The following is a 24,750-nucleotide window of genomic DNA, read 5'->3' as shown; positions in this document are numbered from 1 at the left end:
CTCGGCCCTCCTGCACCACTGCAGCCCTCCCTCGTGGACACCAGGCTGCCCATTCTATGGTCCGTCTGGTCAGGGAGATAGTCTGACAATATTCGGAAAGGGCTGAAACTAAGGGAAAAGCAATACAATAATAATGGAGAAGGAGAAGGAGTTGGACAAGAAAAAGGAAAAGATAAAAGTCTCTCAGGGAATGAGATCAAATAATCAAGACACCTTGGCACCGTCCTATAGGGAAAGTATCAACTTCGTTCTCCAGATGGGAAACTGATGTTCCTAAAGGTTAAGCAATTTGCCCCAAGGTCACACAGCTAATAAGTCGGCCAAGCCAGGCTTTGAACCCAGGTCGATGTGGCACGAAGATCTACATGGTTTCCTTTCCACTCTGCTGCTAAAAGGTCCCTGACCTCAGCAGGCTCATAGACAGGGTGGGAGCAGGCAAGTCAGTGGATAATTGCTCCACAGGAACTGTCCTAGTAAACGCAGGGAACATGAACATGGCGTGTAATCAGGGGGCAGAGGGGAGCAATCAAGGAGGGCTTCTGGAAAGCGGTGACGCCTGAATTAACGTGAGGGATGAGTGGCTGCTGTCATGGGCCTGCAGGAGGGAGAGGGTGAGGAAACATCCAGAGAGGGAGCACGGTGTCAGGTCTGGCCATTCCTACAAGCCGTTGTTATGGTGGCCTAGGAAATCCTTCAAAGCAAACGGAGGGCAGTGTCTCCGATGAGTGTGAACCACCATGACTACACCTGTGAAACCAGCTGGCGTGTGATATGTTGTCATCTGCAAATTCACTAAAAATCTTGTGAAAAACATGTTTTTAATTGAGGTGACAGTCACACAACAGAAAGCTCCCCATTTTAAAGTGAATCATTCAGTGACATTTCATGCCTTCACAGTATTGTGTGACCGCTACCTATATCTAGTTCCCAAACCTCTTCATCAACCATAATAAAATCCTTTATCCATTAAGCAGTTACCCTCTATTCTCACCTCTCCCAGTCCCTGGCCACCACCGACCCACTTTCTGTCCCTATGGATTTTATTCTTGACTTTATCTCATATAAATGGAATGGTGCAGTACGTGGCCTTTTGTAACTGGCTTCTTCCACTGAGCGTGTTCTCAAGGTTTCATTTGATAATTTATGTCTTTTCCAGTTAAGAAGGAGAGAACAGAGCACGGACCGTGGTCTAAATATGACCCAGCGTCTCCAGCCCCTGCCTGGACCCTCTCCCTCCACATCTCTCCTTCCTCTTCCCTTCGGCATGTCCTACCCTCCTTCAGGAGCCAGAAGGCGATCCACAGGCCTGGGTGTGTGTCCTCACTCTGCTGTGTCCCTTGACGTGTTCCATTGCCTCTGAGCCTCAGGCTTCCCATCTGTAAAATGAGATGGTTGACACAACAACGTAACACACTTAACACAACTGAACTTTACACTTTGAAGTGGTTAAGATCGTGGATGTTACGTATTTTTTATCACAATTTTTAAAAAAGCAATACAAGGAAAGAACTTTAAAAATGAGACGGTTGAATTGATCAATTGATGGCTAAAAGCCACCCAGTCCTATAGCACAATAAGACCAAGGACTCATGATTGAGAGTCGTGGAAAAGAAAGGCTGGCCAAGGAGACAAAGGAAGGAAAGGAAAAGTCCAGTCAAGGAAGAGAGAGAGAGGGAGGGAAGGAGGAGGGGATATGGAGAGAGGGGGGATGGGGAGACAGACGGGGGAGATAGTAAGAGAGGAGAGACAGGGGAGAGGAGGGAGAGGGGAGAGAAGGAAGGAGAAGGGAAGGAGAGGAAGGGGGAGAGGGAGAGAGGAGATGTACAGGGGGAAGGGGGGAGGGGAGGAGGGCTGTCCTGCAGTCTTTCTCTGCCTTGCTTTGCCCATATGTTTATTTCCAGATTCTCAGTTATTGTCAGTCACTGTCACTCCCCGAACTCCAGTCCGATCTCTCATACAATCTGTGGATTAGTCTACAGTACTGGAGCAAGATGGGAACCACAGGGTTTTCAAATAGATTCAGCTTCTGTGATTTACGATATCTTTTCAATAGAATTTGACCCAGAACCAGAATGAAAGCAATACAGAGCAGATAAGAAAAAGTGATGATTCAACCATGTCCTTAAAACACGTTGGTCGTGTCACCAGGGGCTTTCCCGCTAGGGGCCAACATCAGGCCTCCCCCCATTGGCTGAAGGGACACCAAGACGTGTAGGAGGCACCAAATATTCCAGATTTGCTTAGTCTGGTTTCAAATATCCAGTTCCCTGTTCCCCAAAGCACCCTCTCTTATCAGAATATGAACTACAATTTTTGGCCTATAAGTGAGAACCCCATGAATATGAGGCTTGAACCCCAAGGGAAGGCTGCAGTTCCTGAACGACTAATTATACACCAGCAGGTGCCCCTGAAGTACAGGTGAATATGTGGATTTAGATGGCTTTATAAGTAGCAATCCAAGAATGTTTTAGAGAACAGCGACTGTCCACACATAGCCCGAAATAAAAACATCAGTTTGAATTATTCTCCTTGGAGGCCCTCCTGGAGAAGCTGGACGCCGGTGTTTGTGCCTCAAACTCCCAGCTGAAACGGCAGCTGGAAGCACAGAGAGAACAAGTGGAATAATGGGGCCATTACCAAGGTAGTGATAGAGGTCAATGCAGGGCCTAGGAATGGCATATGGTCAGGGGGGAGAAACCAAGGAGGGCTTCCAGTAAGTGGTGGCATCCAAGCTGAGTCACCAAGGGTGATTGGCAGGTGGATGATCTGGCAGGAATGGGAAGGCAAAAAAGCCTCCAGAAATGATAACAGTGGCTGCACTTGGGTAGCAATGGATATGGGTGACTCCCCCACCCTAGCCCCTCTATTTTCCATTGTTTCTATAAAGAGTATATATCGCTTTTATAATAAAAACATTTTTTAAGAAAGTAAAGGTAACCATTTCAAAAGACTTGGAGAGTTTTCATGAGAACGTGGTCCATGTCTTGGTGGTGGAAACGGAGACCCCTTCCCTCTTGCACCCCTTCCAGCAGCCCCTCTCTGTTGCTGGCGTAATAGTTTGCTGGAGCTGCCACAACAAAGGATCCCAGGCTGAGGGACTTAGACAACAGACATTCATCTCCTCACAGTCGTGGAGGCTACAAGGTCAAGATCGAGGTGTCAGCAGGGTTGTTCCTCTTGAGGTCTCTCGCTTTGGCTTGCAGATGGCCATCTTCTCCCTGCGTCTTCACATGGTCTTCCCTCTGTGTGTCCGTGTCCCAATTTCCTTTTCCTATTAGAACGGCAGTCACAGTAGATTAGGGCCCACCCTAGTGTCCTCGTGTTAGTTACCTCTATAAAGACCCTATCTCCAAAAACAGTCACAGTGTGAGGTCCTAGAGGTTAGGACTTCAACAGATGAATTTTCGGAGGACACAATTCAGTCCATAACACTGGGGTACAGATAAATAGTTTAAGATGAGTCTTTTGTTTTCCCCCATTGCTGTGGGAGAGTTCAGGACGTTAGTATTTACTTGATTTTTATGCAAGGATGCTTGATGCTGGAGAGGACGTATGTGGGTTGGTAGAGCTCCTGGGGCCACCTGTGGGGAAGTACCAGGCACCACCGTCCATCCCAAGAGCCAGTTAAGAGCACACCGATGGGAGTCCTGGAAAAACACATGGAAATTTATCACCCTTCTCCTGCGGGTGCGCCTGCGTGCACGCATGAGTGCGCGCGCACACACACAGACCACATAAACAAACACACAAACGCACACGTCACATACACACAGAAATACACAAGCTCTTTCAACGATCATTCTAACTCTTCGTTATGGGATGTGGGTTGTTTTGATGATGGGAGCCAGGACAGATGCAGGTAGAAATGGACTGAGGAAGAGATGATAATGTGAGAAAAGCTGCTGCCTTTAGAACCTAGGATGGCTTTATCCGTCTGAGCTGGGCTCAAGACAGGGTGTTGTCCGTTCCCCTGATGTCAGCAGGTGTCTGGGAGCCAAGAGAGCCCTTAAACACTCTGCAGACCAACCTCTCTCTGCTTGTCCACACACATCCCCCAGCACGATCCAAGAAGGGAGAGTCCCAGGTGCTGCCCAATTTCTACCAGATTTTCCGACTTTCACAGTCATGACCTTGGGGTGTCCTGCTCCCCTTTATAACTCCAGCTTCACAGGGACCAAACCCTTCCCTGATTTTCTCTGAGCACCACTGAGATGGGACGGAATTTTCAAGGGAGGGACACAAACTCAGGTGGCCAAGAGCCCTAATCACCTGGGTTTACAGACCCCCAACCCTGGTTTACTTGTCAGAGTCCTAGCTCCATCTAGGACCACCCTGGCTCTCAGAACCCGCTCTCAGCCCCTTGCACTTTTCACATCCTCCACCTTTCCTTCTCCCTTGTCGGTAGCTCCTGACTTCCCCAGCAAGGACACTGAGTCCAGCCTCAGAGACCTTCCTGGGAAAGCCAGGGTTGGCACTCCCTGGTTCCCCACGTTTCCATTCACAAAGCCACTCTAGGGTCCTCTCAGTGGGAGGACTGGGTCAAGGGTAAATTCCTCACAATGATAACGACCCTGATTATCATTTCTGTATCCAAAATCTGTATCATTTCTGTATCCTGATTATCATTTCTGTATCCAAAATCTGTATCATTTCTGTACCCTGATTATCATTTCTGTATCCAAAATCTGTATCATTTCTGTATCCAAAGCCCTTACTCAGAGAGGGTCTCATTTAGTATTCAACACAGCTTCCTCTTCAGCTCCATTTTACAGATGAAGAAACTGAGGCCCAGAGAGGCGAAGCGACTGGCTCAAGGTCACACAGTGGGTAAGTGGCAGGGACCCAGGGCTGTCTATCTGCATGCCTTTAGCACCTTTGGGACTCTCTACCCCTTGGCCTCTTTCTCAGTGGTGAAATTGTACTTTAAAACAGGTGAAAGGCAGGAGGGGAAACAAGGCCACACACTCAAGATCTGGCTCTCAGGAATGGGGCCAAGATTCCTTCGAGTTAATACACATCATCTCACAGGGCTGACCTCATAAATATCATTAGATCTTGCAGCCTCCACCCAGCCTGCCAGGGCCCTGGACGTGAGGAACTCTGTATCCTGTTCCCAGCCACAGCACGTGGAAATAGTGTGAGCTAATGAAATATCACCAGCGAAGCTAAAAGCTGAATGCTCGTCTCCTGGCAGATGGCAGCTAGGAGACTGCTGACCTCCACACACTGGCCTCTTTCCCTCCACCAACTGGGAGGCCAGAGCGGGTTTTAGGAAGAACACTGGACAGGGGCGGAGGCAGACACACCAGGCTCTGGTCTCTGCATGCTGTGTGACCTTGAGCAAGTGACTTGACCTCTCTGAACTTAAGCTTTTTCATCTATAAAAAGAAGATAATGGGATCGATTTCCGTAATATATACATGGAAGTGTTCAGCTGAAGGCCAGACACAGTTTGGGGACCAAGGGGATGGAAGAGGCGAGGTCAGGGTGGGGATGTGACATCCATCTATCTACCCAGCCCACCTCATCACTGTTCAGAGTAAGAAACCCTGAAGCTAGAAGAAAATTCCACTGGGCACTGCTGCTGCCTTTAAGTAGAGGCCCAAGGGGGTGGGAGTAGCTGCCTGTCAGGCCTCATAAGTATCAGGATGGGGTTGGAGATCTCAAGTTCAGAAAGGCCACTTTGGGCCCCAGAGTGAATCATTCTTGAGAAGTTCGGATGTGTTCTGTCATCAAACTCACCAAGGACTTAGGGCATAAACCTCCTTAGTGCCTGGCATGCTTGGGCATCCCCCGACCCCAGAGACTAGCTCAGTTCATGGCTTTGACCGCCCAGAATCCCTTACCTCCTCCCCACACAGTTCCTATGGTGTGGCGCCTTGAAGGCGCCTTGCAGCCCAGGTCTGTGCAATCCTTGTAATTGATAGTGACCAGTTTAGGGGTGGTATATGACCAAACCAAGCTAATCACAGCCAGTGAAACTCAACTCTGGGAATTTTGATCAAGATCTTAGGGCACTGGACTCCCTTTTCCCCACAGGACTTGGACCTGAAAGTTTATAGCACTGCAGGGGAGGGCAGTGCTGTAATCCTCAGGGGACAGCCAGTCTGAGAAGGTGGCCAGTGCAGCACAAGACAATGCTGAGAAATAGAGAGAAACGGCATTCTCGTGGCAGCCGAGGTCTGGATCAAGCCATACCTGAGCCTTCCTGGCCTTATCAGTCACATGAGTCAGTAAATGCCCCTTTTGCCTTTTTTTGGCATAGAATTTTTCTTTCTGCTCTGTGACCTTAGGCAAGTCACCTAACCTCTCTGAGCCTTGTTCCCTCATTAGTAAAATCCTGAAGGCAGTGCCTACCTTGTAAGGAGCGTTACAAGGACAAAAGCATGATGCAGTGTGTACCACATAGTACTCAACAAATGAGTGTGATTATTTCCCCAGATCCTAGCCAGGGATCTTCCTCTAGGGCTCATCAGATGCTGCATTCCCGCCCCCCAGAGCTCAGCTGTGCCTGTGACTTGACCTCCCTGATGACCACCAAAGCTCTGTGTCCAGCCCGACCTCTCTCCAGAGGTCAGAGCTCCTGGGCACGTCCACCAGAATGTCCTCCAGGCGTCCCAAACCCAGCACAAGGTTCTGGCTGGTTCGCTACTCTCTGTGTGATGTGGGTCTGTCACCTCGGTCTTGGTTTCTCCACCTATAACATGAGAAGGTTGTAGTAGATCATTACAGAGGTTCTCCCAGCCCTAACATCCTAGGACTCTCATCTCTCATGTATCATCCCCCCAGCTTGACACCACTTCCTCCCCAGACTTACCACCTTCAAAAGCAGTGCCGCCATTCTCCAATGAACCCCAGGTTGAAAACTTAGAGTCAGCTTGGTCTTGTCCATCTTGTTAATCACAGCCCCCAAGTCTGGGAGAGTCTCCTCAGAGATGCTACCCTATCTCTACAGCCCTCCCTGATGCCACTACCACCACCTTAGTCCAGATCCCTAGTCCTACACATCCGGTCCAGCACTGGCTTCCCCATCCAGTCCCCTCTCTGCTCCTTCCATCCTTGGAGCCAATCAGTGGTCAATGGAGGACCGGGGCAGCTTCCCTCCCAATCCACCTCTGCGTGGAGGCTGGGCCTCCTAATGTCACTGTCAGGAACTAGACTGCCCTACTGACAACGTCAGTGCCTGGAGATTCTTTTTTTTTTTTTTTTTTTTTTGCGCTACGCGGGTCTCTCACTGTTGTGGCCTCTCCCGTTGCGGAGCAACAGGCTCTGGACGCGCAGGCTCAGCGGCCATGGCTCACGGGCCCAGCCGCTCCGCGGCACGTGGGATCCTCCCGGACCGGGGCACGAACCCGTGTCCCCTGCATCGGCAGGTGGACTCTCAACCATCGCGCCACCAGGGAAGCCCTGAAGATTCTTTTTAAGGCTGGGGACGAGAAGAGGAAGTTTTCACGGTGTTCATAGTAGATACTCAGTAAATATGTGTTAAATTCATTCATTCCCTCACACTCTCCAAAACACACCCCTTGGATGGTCATCTCCAATCCAAGACAGATCAGCCCAGAGACCCAGTGTCATGAAAGCTGTGGCCATTCTCTTCACAAAAGAGCTCTTGCACGTGACTTTGGGAATATAGTTTCAGACAGTTCTTAGTCCCGCAGTCCATCCATAGAGCCAAGTTTACCCCTGTTTGAGCTCATTTTACAGATGGAGAGAGTGAGATGCAAAGAGAGGAAGGAATTTTTTAGAGAACATGCAGACCATGTGTTTCTGGGAGGCACTAGGTCATCTTAGGAAAATGCTGGGTCCACTCGCAGCTCCGGGTCCATATCTTTGAGTAGTCAATTACGGAACCCCTAAGATCTCTGTTTCCTCACCCACGAAAGAGGGACCAGGCCTGCACTGCAAGGCTGTAGTTAGAAGATGGTGTAGGAATAGGAACCTAGCCCAGCCCCGTGCATGGAAGACAATTCCTGTTCCATCCTTCTGCTTGCTTTCTCTCTTCCTTTCCTTGTAGGCTTTTGGAGGCTGGAGATGTTACTGCCATCTCGAGTGGTCACAGAAGCCTTCGTGGAAGAGGAGAGCCCTGCCTGAGCCTCAATTTTGGGTGCTGGAGGGAGTCAGGGACCAAGGGTTATTAATAGGCCTGGCTCGAGGGGCCCAGGGAGGGCGAATGTGATACAGACACCCAGCACCGTGGCTGGGGAGTACCTGACACCAGAAGGGGAGGGGGCCGGGGGCAGAGGGGAGTACCACGTCCCAAAATAGCTGGAGCAGAAGCTTATATAGGTGGCCGTCCTACCACTAGGCTCACTTCCTGACGGGACCTCCCACTGGACCAGCCCTTCAGCGCAGGTTCCAGCCCTCCACCGCCACCCGAGGTGAGTGGCAGCTACTGGGGTTGCGGGGGATGGAGGTATGCAGCAGGGAGGAGGCCAGCTGGAAGGGACAGCCACACGTCCCCTTCCCCCAGTAACACAGGCTGGGGTGGGTGTGGATGCTGTGCGGCGGGCAGCTGTGGAGTCTAGGGCTGAGAGTACAGTTCCTGGGGTCTCCATCCTAACTCCTGGTGTGACCCGAAGCAAATCCCTCCCCCTGGCTAAGTCTTGGGTTCCCCACCTATAGAACGAGAGGGGTGGAGGCAGACATCTGTGGGTTCAGGTGAGGAGGCCCCTGCCTGGGCAGAGGAGGCAGGAGGAAGGGGTAGGAGGGCTGAAGGGCTGACCTGATGGCATCGTCTGATGTTCTGTCTGGGTGGACTTCAGCCCAGAGAGGGTGTCAAGTTGATAGGAAGCTTCTGCAGCAGGGAGAGATGGAGGAAGGAGGGAGAAGGATGGGGCCTCTGTTGCTGTTCCAGTCTCTGCCACAGGGGTCAGTGTTTGGGGACTCTGCAGGAGCCGGTCTCTGGCTCAGACATGTGGGACTTGACTAGGCTGGGTCCTGAGCACTGGAGGAGCTCCATGGAGGGGGTCGCTGAACTTGAAGTTAGTACATCCGGGCCTCTCTGAGCCACTGCCTTGCTGTGTGTTTTTAGGCCATTCACTGACTCTCTCTGGCCTCAGTTTCCCCACTAGCATAGCATAAGGATCCTTCCGCTGGGGAAGCAGATTCTCCAACTAGGTCCCTGGAGTGAGCTGAGCCTGGGGGTTGAAATGATAGCACAGAAGCCCAGCATCTCCAAGGTAACAGCCCAGCCTGGGGCAGGGGCAGCAGGGGCAGCTGAGGGGTCCGGGGAAGGCCTCGCACCGCAAGAGATCAGGTTGGGAGCTGCAGCCTCGGCGCCCTGGAAGCCAGCTGGTGGGCTGTCACCTGAGGGAGCTGACTCGCAGGGAGGGGGCCAGCTGGAACCAGCAGCAACCTAAGGTTTCCAGGAAGGGCAGCCGTCCAGGGCCGAGCTGAGGGAGACAGTGTTGACAGCAGCGAGTGCGAGGGAACCTGAGCTACACGGCAGCTGGGCTGCTCTCCCCAGCGCCCCCATCAAGGACCCCCATCTCAGCCCACCCACACCTGCCCACACCTTAAGTTGGAGTCTCAAGATCCCGCCACAAGGGACCTCCCATACCATCAACACAGCAGAGGGAGACTGAGGCCCAGAGATGGGGCAGGTCACAACCCCAGGTCACATGGGGACTTAGCGCAGCCCCAGATCTAGAACCCAGGCCTCCTGACTCCCTGTCCAGTGCTCTGCACACTTTCAAGACAGCTGGTTACAGCCTGAATCCTTTGGAGACCGTGGGAAAGAATGCAACTGGTCTCTGGCGGCATAAAGATTAGGAAGTGTCACATTTCCCAGAGACGAAGTTCAGGACATAAAACCTGCTTCGGTCGTCTAGAAAGTGTAGTCTGAGGGGGCCACCCTCTCCCCAGGCATAGGCCTTCTGGTCTCCAAGTCGGGGGAGGGTGTAGAGACTCCAAGTAGCCTCTCCCTCCCCCCCACCCCCCACCCACGTTGGTTCATGGGGGCAGGAGTCTGGACCCGCACTATACTCTCCTTGGCTCAGGGGACCAGGAAAGCAAGTAGTTAGTGGGGATCTGAGAAGGGTTCTTTGAAAAGTCAGACTACGGAAAAAAACAATTTGGTTTCCGTGTGTGCTCCCCTGGCCAGATGTGGGATGGGGCACCCGCTGAGGGCCCTAGCAGCACCGGCCTATCCGTGCCACCCCGTCCAGTGGGTCAGGTTTCCAGACCTCAGCGTTCAGATTTTGCAGCATAAATTTGCATCCAGGAGAGACAGAGTGGAGGCTGAGGTAGGAGTGGAGAGAGAATGGGAGCAGGGCCAAGGGGCCCAGGAGGGTGTAGACCTCCTACACCCTCGGTATCCTCCCGGAAGCGGCGGGACATCCTCGGAGGTGCGCTGACCCGAGACCCTGCGCCACACCAGGCCGGCGCCTTCTGCGTGCCCTTGACGGCAGGAGAACCCTCCAGACCCGGCTGGGGACTCGGGCGCCCGGTAAATTCCAGAGGTTGCCCCTTCCCCTGGCGCCCTGGTCGCAGCCCCTGAGATCCCAAGGCCCCCCGGCGGGGCGGGACGGCAGCGGCAGCGCGATGGCTCGCCAGCCCGCCGGCCCGGACCGCGCAGCTCAGCGGCGCGGCTGGACTGAGCTGCTCTGGCTGCGCGCAGAGCCCCGCGCCCCCTGGCTCTGCGCCAGGCCGGCGGGCGTGCGCCCGGCGCGCGGCACTGCAGCGCAGGTCATATGAGCAGAAACGATGAGAAAAGCACTTTTTAATCTTTTCGCACTTGCTCTGCCAGCTCAAACAGTTGCAGGATGTCGATGACAGACTTTCTCAACGCTGAGGACATCATGAAGGCAGTGGGTGCCTTTACCGGTGAGCAGCGCGCTCCCCTCCGCACCCCTCTCCCCGCATCCAGCACCCTGGCCCCTGCACCCCGTGCTTCCCGCGGACGGCCAGTCTTCCTCAGCGCTTCTGTGCCCACGCATCCCGCGGGGCGCTGGTGGAGCGTGGAGCGGGGTCCACGGCATTTCCCAAACTCTGCCCGGGCCGGACTTGGCACAGGGAACGGGCGGGGAGGCCGTGCGCCCTGCCGGACAACCGAAACTCTCGGGCGCCAAAGGCCGGGTGGCCACGCTGCGAGGACCCGGGTCCCGGACCAAGGGCGAAGAGAGGGGTGGAAAGCTGCATCTCTGGGTCCTGTGGGCGCTCGGGGCTTCCTTTGCAAGGCACTTGGAGGGGACTATAGGTGCGCATGCTTCTCTCCACGCGACCGCTTTCCAGACAGGCCGCTTTCCTGGCTCCCTGAATGTCTAAGCCCCTTCTCCGGGGCTCAGAGCTCAGCCCCCCGCAACGGATCTGCGAGGGAGCGAGGTGACCTTCCCGTAGCTGGCGCTCCGCTCTGCTCAGCCCTGCGAGAAGCATCCTCCGCGCTTGCAACTTCCAGCCTCCTCAGGCACGGAGGGAGGGGAGCCGGCAGTCTCATGTCTCTGAGCTGCCCTGGACTTGAGCGCTTAGCTGCTTACCTTCCTTCTCCCTCCTGTCACCCAGATGGGGAAACTGAGGCAGGGAGAGGGCTAGAAACTTGCCCAAGGTTACCTGGCAGGGCAGCAGAGGAATTAGCACGGGGCTCACCTCCGGATCTTGTCCCTTGCGATGCCACCCCTCCCCATCTAGTGTCTGAGGTGGACAGAGCAGCTTTCCTCCCCTCCAGCCCAGGGAGGGAACAGTGAGTTTTCGCGGGATCGCCCCTATCCCGCCACCCCCGTCCCACACACACACATAAGTTACTTGGTCTAAAGTTTCTTTTCTCAGGTGTCCTTAAAAAGGAGCTCGGGACATAGAAAATGGGAAGAGGGCTCCCATTTCCTTTCTCTTGGCAACCCCTCCCCTGGGCATGAAGAAACTCTGGGAAGCCACCCTCCTAGGGCCCTGCGATAGCCCCCCCACTTCTCCTTGACCCATCTTGCTCCCTCGGAGAAGAAACCTAACTGGGAATTCTTGGGGAGCCTTCCAACGCCCGTCCCCATTCCCACCAGAATGGATTTCTGCAGCAAAGCCGGGACTTCTGGGTCGTCCCCCTCCCTCTCCCACTGTGTGACCTTGAGAGAAACTTGTCCTCTCTGTGTTGATTTCTGGCGACACAATCTATGACCAAGAAAAAGGTCGACCCTCCCTTCTCCCCTGCAGCATACACACAGCATGTTCCCACTGCCTCCAATTCCCCTGCCCACCCCGACTCAGCCGCCACCCAAAAGGCTTCATGGAAACCAGGAAGCCCCTCTGCCTTCAAATGCTACCCCCGCCATTAGTGAAGGGTACAGTGGAGGGTGGGGTCCGGTTGGAGAGCCAGGGTGATCTGGGTGCAAGGCCACCTCTGCCACTGTGCGACCTTGGGCCAAGCCCCCTCGCCTGGCCTGGGCTCCCTCAGCCCTCCCGTGGAGGTGTGCCTCTGCCATCCCACAGGACTGGCCCTGCGGAGGCGATCAAAGTGCTGTGACACCCACATTCTCCCACCCTTCCCCAGGCCCCTTGTCTGTCCTCATTTTCACCTCCTCTCTCCACCCCCCAACAGCTGTCGACTCCTTCGACCACAAAAAATTCTTCCAAATGGTCGGACTGAAGAAAAAGAGCCCAGATGAGGTGAAGAAGATATTCCACATCCTGGATAAAGACGAGAGCGGCTTCATCGAGGAGGAGGAACTGGGGTAAACTGAGGCCTGCAGGGGCTGCCCAGCCTGTGGCTCTGGGAGAGGGGCTGGGGGCTGGGGCTCTTGCTTTGGAGTTCCTGTCCAGCTGCCCGTCCCTCTGCACCCTTCACAGAAAATAACCATCCATGCCTGATCGCTGTTGCTTCCAGAAAATAAAATCCTCAGCAGAAAGTGCAACTAATGAGATTAAATTATAGCCACTTAATATTGCTAATGGAATGATGCTACTTAATAATTGAATACAAACCAAGAGGCAGCTTTCTCGTTGCCTAGCACCATAGGCAAGGCAGAGAGCGCTCCCTTGAGTAATTTCATTGATTTTCATTCCGCTAAAAGGCAACTTCTACCATCCTGCAGACCCCTACCCTTCTGTACCAGCAGCTAGAACAGTTTCTGGGCAAGTCAGGGATGCAGAACCAGCTTTGGGGGTTCAGGAGTCCTAGGAGCAAGACAGAGAAGGTTATGACTAGGAAAATGCAAGATGACATCCCCAAAAAAACCTCCCACCATCACCCTCTTGGCCACCTGGCCCATGTCTGCCAACCCTGCTGTGCTTTATGTAACACTGGCCAAGACTGCCTCGAATTTTGTCAGTAAGAGAAGGGAGAGGGTGTGGAGAGGGGCTTTTCAAGCAGGGACTTCCCCATCCATCCTGTCTCTCCCCGAAACCATCCCACAAGGGGAACCTTTGTCTAGAACCTTCTCCTCCACCCTCCCATGCCCAATGTGCACACACACACACGCGCACACACAGATGCTGACTTCTACCTATCCTCCAGGCATCACCTTCTCCAGGAAGCCATCCTGACTCTTCCCCTCACCCCCAGGTGAATGGATGCATCCTTCAAGCACCGCTCTCCACTTTCCCATCATTGCATCCATCACACTGTGTGGTCTCTTCCAGAGGACACGGCCTCCTCCCTGTTTTTGCAGGTGGCTTCCTAAGATCATCTCTGTGCCCCCCGTTTCCAGCATGACCGTGGCACAGAGAAGACACTTTTGTGTTTATTGTGCTGCCTGAATAACTAAACAAATGTAGGTGCCCTGGCTGAAGTGAGGGCAACCCTTCGCAGAGGACAGCCTGTCCCTTCCCTGCGCGCCTACCCGCGAAGCCTAGCCGTGGCGGGGCTACCCGGCCCAGCACAACCGCACGCGTGCTGGCTGCTCGCTGCTCGCCCCCCGTCCCAGCCGCCTGCTTCCCCTGTGCAGACGCCAGCCCACCACCCACATGGTGCTCCTGCAAGGCGACCCTGGCCTGACTCCCTCCCCACTTTCTCCCTTTCCTCCTCCAGATCCATTCTGAAAGCCTTCTCCCCAGATGCCAGAGACCTATCTGCTAAGGAAGTCAAAATACTGCTGGCTGCTGGAGACAAGGATGGGGATGACAAGATTGGGGTTGATGGTGAGTAGCCATGGCCTGGGCACGCGGTGGATCTCAGGATGTTTGGATGCTAAAAGCTCAGAGCTATGTCCCTCCACCCTGGGAAGGGGAGAAGGATTGGGGGGCGTCCCCCACTCCCCAAGATTAGAAGAAAAAAGCCAATCCGTTAGGTCTGAGAGCTCTCTCATGTAAGCCAGGCAAAGAAAAAACTGGTATATTGTTTTCTAGATTTGAATAATCCAAAAGGAATAGATTCTTTTTTTTTCCTCCCTGCTGTGTAAGGAATCCAGGAGAATTTGGGATTTTTCCTGAACTTTGTCTGTACTTTTGCCTGCGTTTTGGCCCCAGCTTTGCCCAAACTGGCTATATGACTTTGGGCAGTCTCTCTCCTGCTCTGGGTCTCAGTCTCCCATCTGTAACCCAAGGAAATGAGGCCAACTGATCCCCCAGGACCTACTGACTCTCACATTCTCAGATTCCAGGGATGGAAATTCGTTATCTCCTATCCTCCTCAGCATCTTGTCCTGGGTGTCCTGTAACTTAGCCTCAAAACCTGTTTCGGCTTCACCCAAATATACCATTTCAGAATTGCACGAGAGCCAGGAAAAAACAGCCGGCCAGGGATGAGCTGGGAATTAGGAAAAGGAACATCTGGCCTGACCTTGCTTTTCAAGCTTTGCTTTCAGAACAGACGAGGGGCTGGCGGTCCAGCATCCCACCTCCTTCTCCATTCACATCTAACCAGCATTCACATCCCAGCATCATTATCTTTCTTAGCATCACAACATCCTTGGGAATCATATCCATTTTGCAGATGGGCAAAGTGAGGTTGAAGGTGCTTGGCCTGTTCAAAGAGCTAGGACATACGTGGGGGAGCGGGGATTTAGAACCAGTTCTGAATATCTCTGTCCAATATTCTATGCCGTATCAGTGCTGGACCTCGTGATGATCCTTTCTGCCGATTTAAGAGAAAACTATGTGTAGGTGCTCGGCCTCTGGGCCCGTGCTGTCTGGGTTCAAATTCCAGCCCAGCCACTTGCTAGCTGTGTGATTTGGGGTGATTCAAGTAACTACTCTGGGCCTCCGTTTTCTCATCTCTGAGCTGAGGATAATGATTGCTCTTATAGGATTGTCAGAGGATTACGTTTGTTAATGTGTGACGTGTGTAGAACAGTGGCACAGAAGAATTGCTGTATACATGTTTGTTAACTACTTTTTTAACAGGGGCTAGGTTGTATTCATCCTTGTATCCCCAGTGTCTAGCCCATACCCAACCCAAAGCAGGCATTTAATAAATACCTGTAGCTTGAGTGTGAAGTCCAGCCCCCATGCTCTGCTTGCTCTCTGCTCTTCACCAGCTGTGACCTTGACCATCACCTCTCCATACCTAGGTTCCAGTGTCTGACAAACGGGGTGCACAGTTTTATCGTAAGACCTGCTTGGGCTCGTTGTGAAAATTAAGCAGCTGCAGACACAAAACTGCCTTAGGAAGTGTACAAGGAATCTGAACGTGGGCATCGTTTATTAAATTTTTATGCCAGAAATGAGAACGGAGAAACTCTAGAAAGGTTAGATGCAATGAGCCGCCTGACCTTCTGATGCCAGCTGCCCTTCTTGTGGCTGGGAAAGAGAGAGGTGGTTTTAAAGGAGGTGGAGCAGAGGGCGCTGGAGGGAAAAGGGTGGCTGGTCTAGGTGATTCCAGTGAGAGGTGTGTCTCTCCCACACCCCCATCCTCACTAAGTCACTTATCGGACAGTTCCACCCCAAGCTCAGTTCCCCCCGTGACCCCAGCTCAGGCCTTTGGACCTCCCTTCCTTTTTTATTTGCAGCCAATACGCTACAGCTCAGAAGCGGCCTACACAGTGAAGGAAAACCAGGCCAGATCCTGGCCTGCTTCCCTGCCTCCCTAACTGCCCAATTCAGATCTTAAAACACTAACTCAACTCTTCCATCAGACCCAACAGATCTTTACTGTTGCTACTGAGTAGCAACCCTGTGCTGGGCAGTGGGGGACGCAAAGTGGAATGAGACCCAACCCTCAGAGGCACCACTTCTTGGCCGGGGGCCCCTGAGCCCCGACTGTAAAGCCCTCATCTATAAACGGGGCATCACAACACAACACTGAGCTCACTGGGATTTTGTGAGGATTTCGTGACACGATGTATGGCAGTGTTGAGTGCAGTGCCCAGCGCATAGTAAGTGCTCAGGAAACAGCAGCTGCAACACCATTTCTATTCTACCTGCACGATGTTTACAGCTCTATGATTTATACACAAACACACAGTAATACCAGGCAGAGGCCAGGAGATGCAGACGAGCTCTTCAGAGAGGGAGACAGTGGGCACTTGTGCGGATATGGAGACCACGGGCAGGGCTGCCACAGGCCAGGAGGGCAAGTGGAGGGAGGTCCAGGCGAGGCCTTGGTATCAATCAACAAAGGCACTAAGGCTGGGAAGTTTAGGGCATGTTTAGAAAGGGGCAAGAAGGTTGGTTTGCTGAGGGTGGGCGGGGAGAGAGAATTATTACCAGGGTGAGTAACGTGCGCCCGGCCCGATGCTGGACTCTGCACACATGTCACCTCATTTGACCTTAGGATGACAGAGGACATAGATGCAGATGCAGAAAGAGCAGCTCCAGTGCCCAAGGTGACATGGATTCGAACCCAGGTCTGTCTGCCAGCACAGTCCAGGCTCAGGCCAACCTGGTGAAAGTCTGGAAATCAGGGTAGAACAAAACAGGGGGGCAAGAGATGACATGGGCAATGAGAACAGATCACCCGAGGCAGGGGGGCCCACACCTCATGCTTCTGAGGTGGGAAGATGCAGACACGCCCCCTCCCCGCTTCCGCCCCCAAACACAGTCCTTTATCCGGAGGGCGACAGGAAGAATGGGTGTGATGGTGCCTAATAAACAGCGGGATGGGAAGAAGAGCCCTTCGTGGGCCCAGAATTTTCTATTTTAGACTCTCTGCTTTGCTGCCCACTCCCTCTAAAGGCCAAAGAGGCTGAGCCCTGTCCACCAGCTGGAGGATGCCTTCAACTCCCGGTAGGGCTTGGGACGAGTCACAGAACTTCTCTGACCTTCAGGTACCCCTTTAAAATCAGGGGTCAGGTCACTGGCTGATCACTAGGGTCCCTTCCAGCCCTGGGACTCTCCACGTGCCCCAGTGCATACACCTCTAGACAGGGGACCAGGTTGGCATCTAGGCTCAGCTATGTGACCTTGAATAACGACAGCAATGACATCTAACTTCATGGAGTCCTCTGTGTACCAGGCACTGTGCTTAGCATTTTACTCATTTAGTCTTCCCAGCTTCTTTGAGGATACTATTACTATCCCCATTTTATAGATAAGGACACTGAGTCTCAGAGAGGCTAAGCGTTTGCCTAGGAAGAAACAAGGTCAAGATCTGAGTTCAGGTCTGTCCAGATCCAAAGCACATGTCCTGTGCCGCCTGCTTCATTCATTCATCCATTCATTCAAAGTCAAAGAGCATCTACCGGAGACGATTTTATTTACTGACTTATTGCTTGCTTCTCTCTCTCCCACTGGGTTGGATGTCATGTCCACAAGGGCAGGAACTTTGTTTTGTTCAGCTCTGACCCCAGCACCTAGAATAGGGCCTGGCACAAGAAAATAGTAGGGGCACAAGAAAAGTTTGATGAATGAATGTGTGCAGTTCTGGGGATGCAATGATGAGGAAGTATGGTGTATAGGGAGAGGTCCACAGGCTAAGGGTGGAGACCCACTTGGGCTGGGGCTTGCAGGTGCTAGGGGATTCTAGAACCAGGGATACTGCCTCCGTCTCTAGCTGTTTGCCCTTCTGAAGGATCACAGGTTGATGGGAGTGGGTAGAAAGACAAAGTTTTAATAATACCCCTTTGCTTTCCCACTTCTGGGCAACTACTTCCAGGAAGCTCAAAGGCTTTTATAGATGTGGTCCATTGATTCTCGATGGCCACCCTTGAAAGCCTGGTGTAGAGCTGGTAAAGGGGGGATTTAAAGCAGAAAAGGAGGGAGAAGGTGATCAAAGGTGGAAGGTGTCCCCGGACCCAGCGATCAGTAACAAGCGAGACTAGTAAGTGGCAGGTTCTCTCTCAAGTACCTGCCCTTCCCCACGGCGGGTCTCCAACAGCACTTGGCATCAGAATCACGGACGGCTTTTCACGGCACAGATGGCTGGGCCCCGTCCCCAGAGCTTCTGATTCCTCAAGATCGGGGTGGGGCCCAAGCGTTTGCATTTCTACAAAGTTCCCACGTGGTGCTCATGGTCTGGGGATGACACTCTGAGAACCATTGCCTTACAATCATCCTAGAAAACAGATGCCATCGCTCTTCCGGTTTGTAGTTGAGGAAACTGAGGCACTGAGCGGTTAAGGAACGTGCCCAGGGTCACTCAGTAGCAGAGCCAAAATTGAGACTCAGAGGTCCAGGCAGGACCCTCTGCCACCCTGCATGTGTCCCCAGCCTGGCTTCTCCGTACCCAATACCTGCCCGCATGGACCGTGCAGGCTGCTGGGAACAGCGGGCACCATCCGTGTGGTACTTCCTTCCGTCCTCACAAGAGCATCACAAGACATGCCCTCACTGTACAGGCAAGGAAACTGAGGCTCAGGGAAGTGGGGTGACTTGCCCAGGATCACACAGCTACTCAGCATTGGGGCGCTGCTTCAAACCTCGACATTCTCTGCCCCGCCATGCTGTCGACAGGAACTGCATACCCCGCATATACACATGCAGTCATGCAATCCTAGTTAGTTTCCCTGAAACCTGATCCCAGTGGCAGATCCCGTTTCCTGTGCTTCAAGCCTGTTCCAACTCAAGAGCCTGTGGTTTGCTTTTGTTTCCGTGGCTGGAAAATTTAGTCATAATGATTGCCTGACCCTTGCAGTCGTTTCTGCATGCCTGAAGGCATTTGCTTTTTCTGCTTCCTTCTGGCAAAAATCTGTTCTCTTTTATCCTTAAGTAGCATATTTAACATGGGAGGCAGGAAGGAGGGAGTGAGCCCTCGGGCTGAAACTCCTGAAGTCAGGCAGAAAATACAACCTGTAGAGTGCCGCTACCAGCAGTGTGAATGGCCAAGGCTTCTCCTCTCTCTGGACGTCCTCATCCCAAAGCAGGGTTAAAAATAACCACCTTCAAAGGTTGTCGCAAGAATTGTGAGTGTTCTGGAAACGGTTCTTTTCCTCTTGTTTTTTGTGCTTTCTCTTGTAAGCTACCTCAAAACCCTTTGGAAGTAGCGGAATACCCACTCTCAAAGGAAATGAAATGGAGTCTAAGATGGGAAGAAACTGAGAAGGACAAAAGGAGAGTCATGCCTGCCTCCCTGTAATTCCAGCCCTCCAGCCCCTATGGGGTTTGATTTCCAAGCAAGGCAGGATATGCACATCGGGGCCAGCCCGCAGCCCTGATGGCAGAGCCCCAAGTCATGCAGTGTTTTGCCCTATTTCTTTACATCCTCATCCCAGCCCAACATGGTCTGGGGGACAGAGGCTGTGGTCCCCAGTGAGAGACGTGGAAAGTGAGGCCCAGCAGATGTGACGTGCCAAAGTCACCAGCGAGCCCTTGGCCAGATGGAACCTATAGGTCTCCTGAGTCTACCACTCCCTCCACCAGGCTGAGCTGGGACATTCGAGGTATAAATGGTTTCTGTGCTTAGCAGGAAGCTCGTTCTTATTCCCGTGTGGACTCCCCCTACCTCCCGACCTTATGCTGCACTAGATAAGATTTAGCCAAAGGAGGGAAAGCAGCCCTCCTTATATAACTGCCCTCCTGAGAAAAGGAGCAGCAGTGAGGGCAGAAAGAAGACTTTCCTTCTCCATTTATCCCTCTCCTGCCTCTGGAGGTTACAGCTTGATTCAAGAACCCAGGGCTGTTCTACTCCAAGCTCTGAGAAAGAGACACATCCTGCCACGAGCCAGGCCCGAGTCACAATCTTCCTGGCTGAGTGACTCTCGGCCTCAGTTTCCCTGTAAGTAAAATGGGGATAAGAGAGCTGGCGAGGACCAAATGGGACAGCTCGCAGGGTGGTGCCTGGCACAGAGTGTGCCCCCAGGACTGTTTACCGGCTCCTTGCGGCCGTCCGGCTAGACCCCAAATGACCCGTCCTCCCCGTTCTCTGGGGTGGGAAAGTGATCCCTGTTTGCACGACCAATTTGTAAGAAACGCAGCCTGGGAGCTATTTAGAAGTGAGGTGATAAACCGGGGGCCGGTGCCTCTTCACCTTGGTCATCACGACAGAGGGGAGGAGAGAGTCTTCCAGGAGCTGACTCAAAGTTCATCTCATTTTCACCTCGGGCTATCAGCGGCCATGCTCTCACCTGTCAATAGCTTCTAATTTTGTCCAATTCCCACAGCGCCCGGAACAGGGACAGACCTCATTAGGCTAATTTCAGTATCTTAAGGGAAAGGAGAGGAGTGAGTCCGCCCATCCTCTGACCCTTTGCCGACTGCGCCCCATCCCCAGCCCCACCCCTTGTCTCCTCCTGATTGGATGATGAAGATACCAGAGAGCTGGCCCCAGGGGCCTCACGTGAGGCTTCCTTGGCAAAGGTAGAGGTGTGCCTGCATTTTTATAGGAGGAAGGACTCTGGATCCCGCCCCCCCCCCCCCCCCCCCCGTCTACCCAGGAACACTCTCCCTCACACCTCAACTGTAAGACTTGATTGAACGGTGCTCCCTCTGTGTGCCAGGCACCACTGTACCTCATGTGGTCCTCACTGTTGCCATATGAGGAGATACTCTCATCGTCCCCATTTTACAGACGCAGAAACTGAGGGGCAGAGACTGAATGTCCGTGGACAGGCATGTTAGGGATGGAATCCTAACTCGGATGGGATAGACAGTGTCAGAAACTTGCTCTTTGGGCGGCCCGTGTCCTCTGTCTGTTTACATCTTCCTGTCTTCGTTTTGGGATTGTTGTGGCTATTGGTGTTATTATTTCAAAGTTCCAGCCTGTGCCAGTGGTGCTGAGGAGATCCAAGGAGCTAACATTTATAAGGCATCTCCTATGTGCCAGGCATCTTTCTGTATTTTCTCATCTGGTCTTCCCAATAGTTGTGCACGTTGACGTTATCATACCCATTTTACACAAGAGAAAATTGAAGCTCAGAGAGGTCAGGTGGTGACCTAAGGCCACCCAGCCAGAAAGTGATGGAACAAGATTCAGATCCAACTCCAGGATGACTGGAACGTCGTTGGCAGGTACCAAGCAGGATGGGAAATGGTGGGGGATAGCAACAACATGGCCAAGAAATAAAGGTTACAGTGCCATTGGGGGCATCCTCCCCCTGTGCCGGGAAGCAGCCAGGCATTTCATGGACTTGGTTTTAAAGTGGCTGGAGCAGCAATCCCACTACTGGGCATATACCCTGAGAAAACCATAATTCAAAAAGAGTCATGTACCACAGTGTTCATTGCAGCACTATTTACAATAGCCAGGACATGGAAGCAACCTAAGTGTCCATCGACAGATGAATGGGTAAAGAAGATGTGGCACATATATACAATGGAATATTACTCAGCCCTAAAAAGAAACGAAATTGAGTTATTTGTAGTGAGGTGGACGGACCTAGAGTCTGTCATACAGAGTGAAGTAAGTCAGAAAGAGAAAAACAAATACCATATGCTAACACATATATATGGAATCTGAAAAAAAAAAGGTTCTGAAGAACCTAGGGGCAGGGCAGAAATAAAGTAGTAGACATAGAGAATGGACTTGAGGACACAGGGAGGGGGAAGGGGAAGCTGGGACGAAGTGAGAGAGTGGCATGGACATATATACACTACCAAACGTAAAATAGCTAGCTAGTGGGAAGCAGCCGCATAGCACAGGGAGATCAGCTCGGTGTTTTGTGACCACCTAGAGGGGTGGGATAGGGAGGGTGGGAGGGAGACGCAAGAGGTAGGAGATATGGGGATGTATGTATATGTGTAGCTGATTCACTTTGTTATAAAGCAGAAACTAACACACCATTGTAAAGCGATTAAAGGTCAGTAAAGATGTTAAAAATACATCAAGTGGCTGGAGCTAAAGGAGCATCTTGATGATAACAGCCACCAAACGCCGCACGCTGGCTATGGGTCAGGCCGGCGACAAGGGGTTTAGTGCTGGTTCCTCTGCAAAACCCAAGGAGGCCCACTTTACAGTTGAGGAAACAGGCACAGTGGGGTGAAGTATCTAGTCCCAGGTCACAGAAGCAAGAAATGGGAGTTGAGGGTTGACTCCCAGCTCTCTTGCTCCAAACTCCGGAGGAGAACTAGAAAGGCATCTTCTAGACCCGAGGCTGCACAGATAAGCAAACAGAGACGTGGAAGTGTGAGGTGTCTTGTCCAGGGACACGAGTGAAGAGCGGAAGCAAGGCCAGAGCCCCATCCTCCAATGCCCATTCTGCATCCCACATCCTGCCGCTGAATCACTTGACCTAGACTCTGCAGGGTCTTTGTATGTTTGCTCGTTTGCTTTTCTCTCAGGAGAGACCTAGATGTTTTAGAGGAGACTTTTTTTGGTAGGAGGGCATTAGTTAATTGGCTGGTTCCTGAGCTCTGCCCCAAGAGGTGTACAAAAGGTACAAAAGAGGTGACTCCTGCCTTCAATTTGTCTCCAAAGTGCCCTGCTCCAGGTTCTGGGTGGACAAAATTAGAATCCTGTGTTCTCTTCAAAAAGTCAGGGCATGTGCCACTGTGACACCCGGCTGCTTCACGGTGGATCCCAGGGGTCTGTTTTTAGAGGCTTTTGAAAACCCACAGGTCCAAAACCTCTCCCATAGTCAGGCTCCCAAATGTCTGACCTTCCACCGCTGGAGAGTCCCTTGGTTGGTGTCTCTTGGTCCCCTTCATGCTGACTGCCCCAAATGCCATCCGGTGTGAAGGTGATGGTCAGGTTCTTTGCTAAGGAGTAGCCAAGAACCCGAAACTTCTAGGGTGAGGGTTGGGGGGAGGGGGCAGGTAGATGGAAGTCAGGAAACGGTAAGGACCAACTTCCCCTCTTGCCAATCACTCCATGAGCCGGTGTTGGTGGACGGACTCATGTCTCCTTTATCCCAGGACAGAGCAACTCAGTGCCCAAGGACAGGCTTTACTGGCTCTGGCCAGTTTTCCAGATCAAATGGCTGGAGAGGTTAAAGCTGGAGAGAGTTCTTGCTTCCACCTGATCTGGGATGCTAGCCCCATCAGGAACGGCCTCTCCACCTTGACTTAGGGGGTGTTCATGGGACCTCAGGCCAACTCCTGCCCCTGCCCCTTCTTTTCCACGTGACCCTGCCACTTGACCTCTCCAGGCCTCCACTTCCCCATCTATAGAATGGGAACCATCCCGCTCACCTCCAGGGGCTGAATTATATGCAGTAAGTCGGTACTTTGTGAACCCTGAGGAGGACTCATGAGCCATCCATTCATCCATCTGTCCATCTGTCCATCCATCTGTCCACCCATCTGTCCACCCATTTGACATTTTTTTTATGGGCACCTGCCGGGGGCCAGGTGTGTTCTATTGCTAGGACAGTGGTGAACAAGATGGACAGCGCCCCCTGCCCTCCTGGAGTTTATATTCTGGTAGGGGGAAACTGACAAAAAGTAAGTACGTACATTAATAAGATCCTTCTCAGAGTGCTAAGTACCATGAAGTAATAAAAAACGGCTAATATGACCTTCATGGGGGTGGTGATATTTGAGCTGGCTCCTGTGTCACTCTAGACCTAGGTCAAGGTAGGTCGGAAACCTCCAGGGCAAAGAGGGAAGTTTGAATCACGTCCACTGTGTGATCTTGGTCACGCTACTTGATTCTTGGGCCTGTTTCCCGATCTGTAAAACGCAGACAAAAGCGTCTCTCCCATGGAGGAAGTGATTCTTGAAGAATTTGTTAATTCTATAAAAATCGGCAATACTAATCGAAGTACTACCGATAAAAGACATCTCAGAAGAACCACCTGGCTTAGCAAGGTGCTGTAGGATCAGAGGAGCTCGTGGCTGAGAAAGTGGATGCTTTGACACTGGCCCGTGAGAGGTATTCTTAATGTTTCGTGTTCGGGTTGCACTCCTGACACTGTGATGGTTCAGCCAGTGATTCCGAGGGTTTTCAGGGCCGGCAGGAGAACCCTTCCCCTCTCCCACCTTGAGTCGATACCCAGGCCCCTACATCCAGGCCACCTGCCTTTCCTGGCCTCAGGGACTACTTGGGGACAGGACAGAGTGGTGTCCATTTCCCGGGTCAAAGCCCAGAAAGGTGAGGAGCCCTCCACCTGGCGGGGGTCAGTGGCAGGTCATTTCCATGACGATAGCACGTGTTGGTTTGGGTGGTTTTTGTTTTTTCACTTTGTAATTTTTAAATACTTCTAGCTCTGTTGACGAGGTCTAACAATAGTACAGCGAGTTCCATATTCCCCTCGCCCGGTATCTCCTAATGCTAACGTTTTACATAACCACGTGCATTGAAGAAATTACACTGGGAGGTTCTTACAATATGTGCTTCATACTAAGCCTGGGGAGGGTGGGACGTACCTCAGGGGAGCCCCAGATACCTCTTGTGGCCTTTTTTTTTTTTTTAACATCTTTATTGGAGTATAATTGCTTTACAATGGTGTGTTAGTTTCTGCTTTAGAACAAAGTGAATCAGTTATACATATACATAGGTTCCCATATCTCTTCCTTCTTGCATCTCCCTCCCTCCCACCCTCCCTATCCCACCCCTCTAGGTGGTCACAAAGCACC

The 24,750-nt window shown here is 52.4% G+C and overlaps 1 protein-coding gene across 1 annotated transcript in view; it reads left to right on the top strand.

Annotated features, from left to right (window-relative positions):
- The first annotated feature begins 10,503 nt into the window (after window positions 1–10,503).
- PVALB (parvalbumin) overlaps window positions 10,504–24,750 on the top strand; it is a 17,588-nt gene continuing 3,341 nt past the window's right edge. The window contains exons 1-3 of the mRNA XM_027107529.1: window positions 10,504–10,827; window positions 12,527–12,659; window positions 13,955–14,064. Of these exons, the coding sequence (XP_026963330.1) occupies window positions 10,767–10,827; window positions 12,527–12,659; window positions 13,955–14,064 (304 nt within the window). The 5' untranslated portion in view covers window positions 10,504–10,766. The remainder of the gene's footprint in view (window positions 10,828–12,526; window positions 12,660–13,954; window positions 14,065–24,750) is intronic.

Source organism: Aethalodelphis obliquidens, unplaced genomic scaffold (genome assembly GCF_003676395.1).
Source record: "Aethalodelphis obliquidens isolate GAN/ISIS:26980383/991018 unplaced genomic scaffold, ASM367639v1 scaffold8, whole genome shotgun sequence".
Classification (NCBI taxonomy): Eukaryota; Metazoa; Chordata; class Mammalia; order Artiodactyla; family Delphinidae; genus Aethalodelphis; species Aethalodelphis obliquidens.
This window is presented reverse-complemented; position numbering and strand designations above follow the sequence as displayed.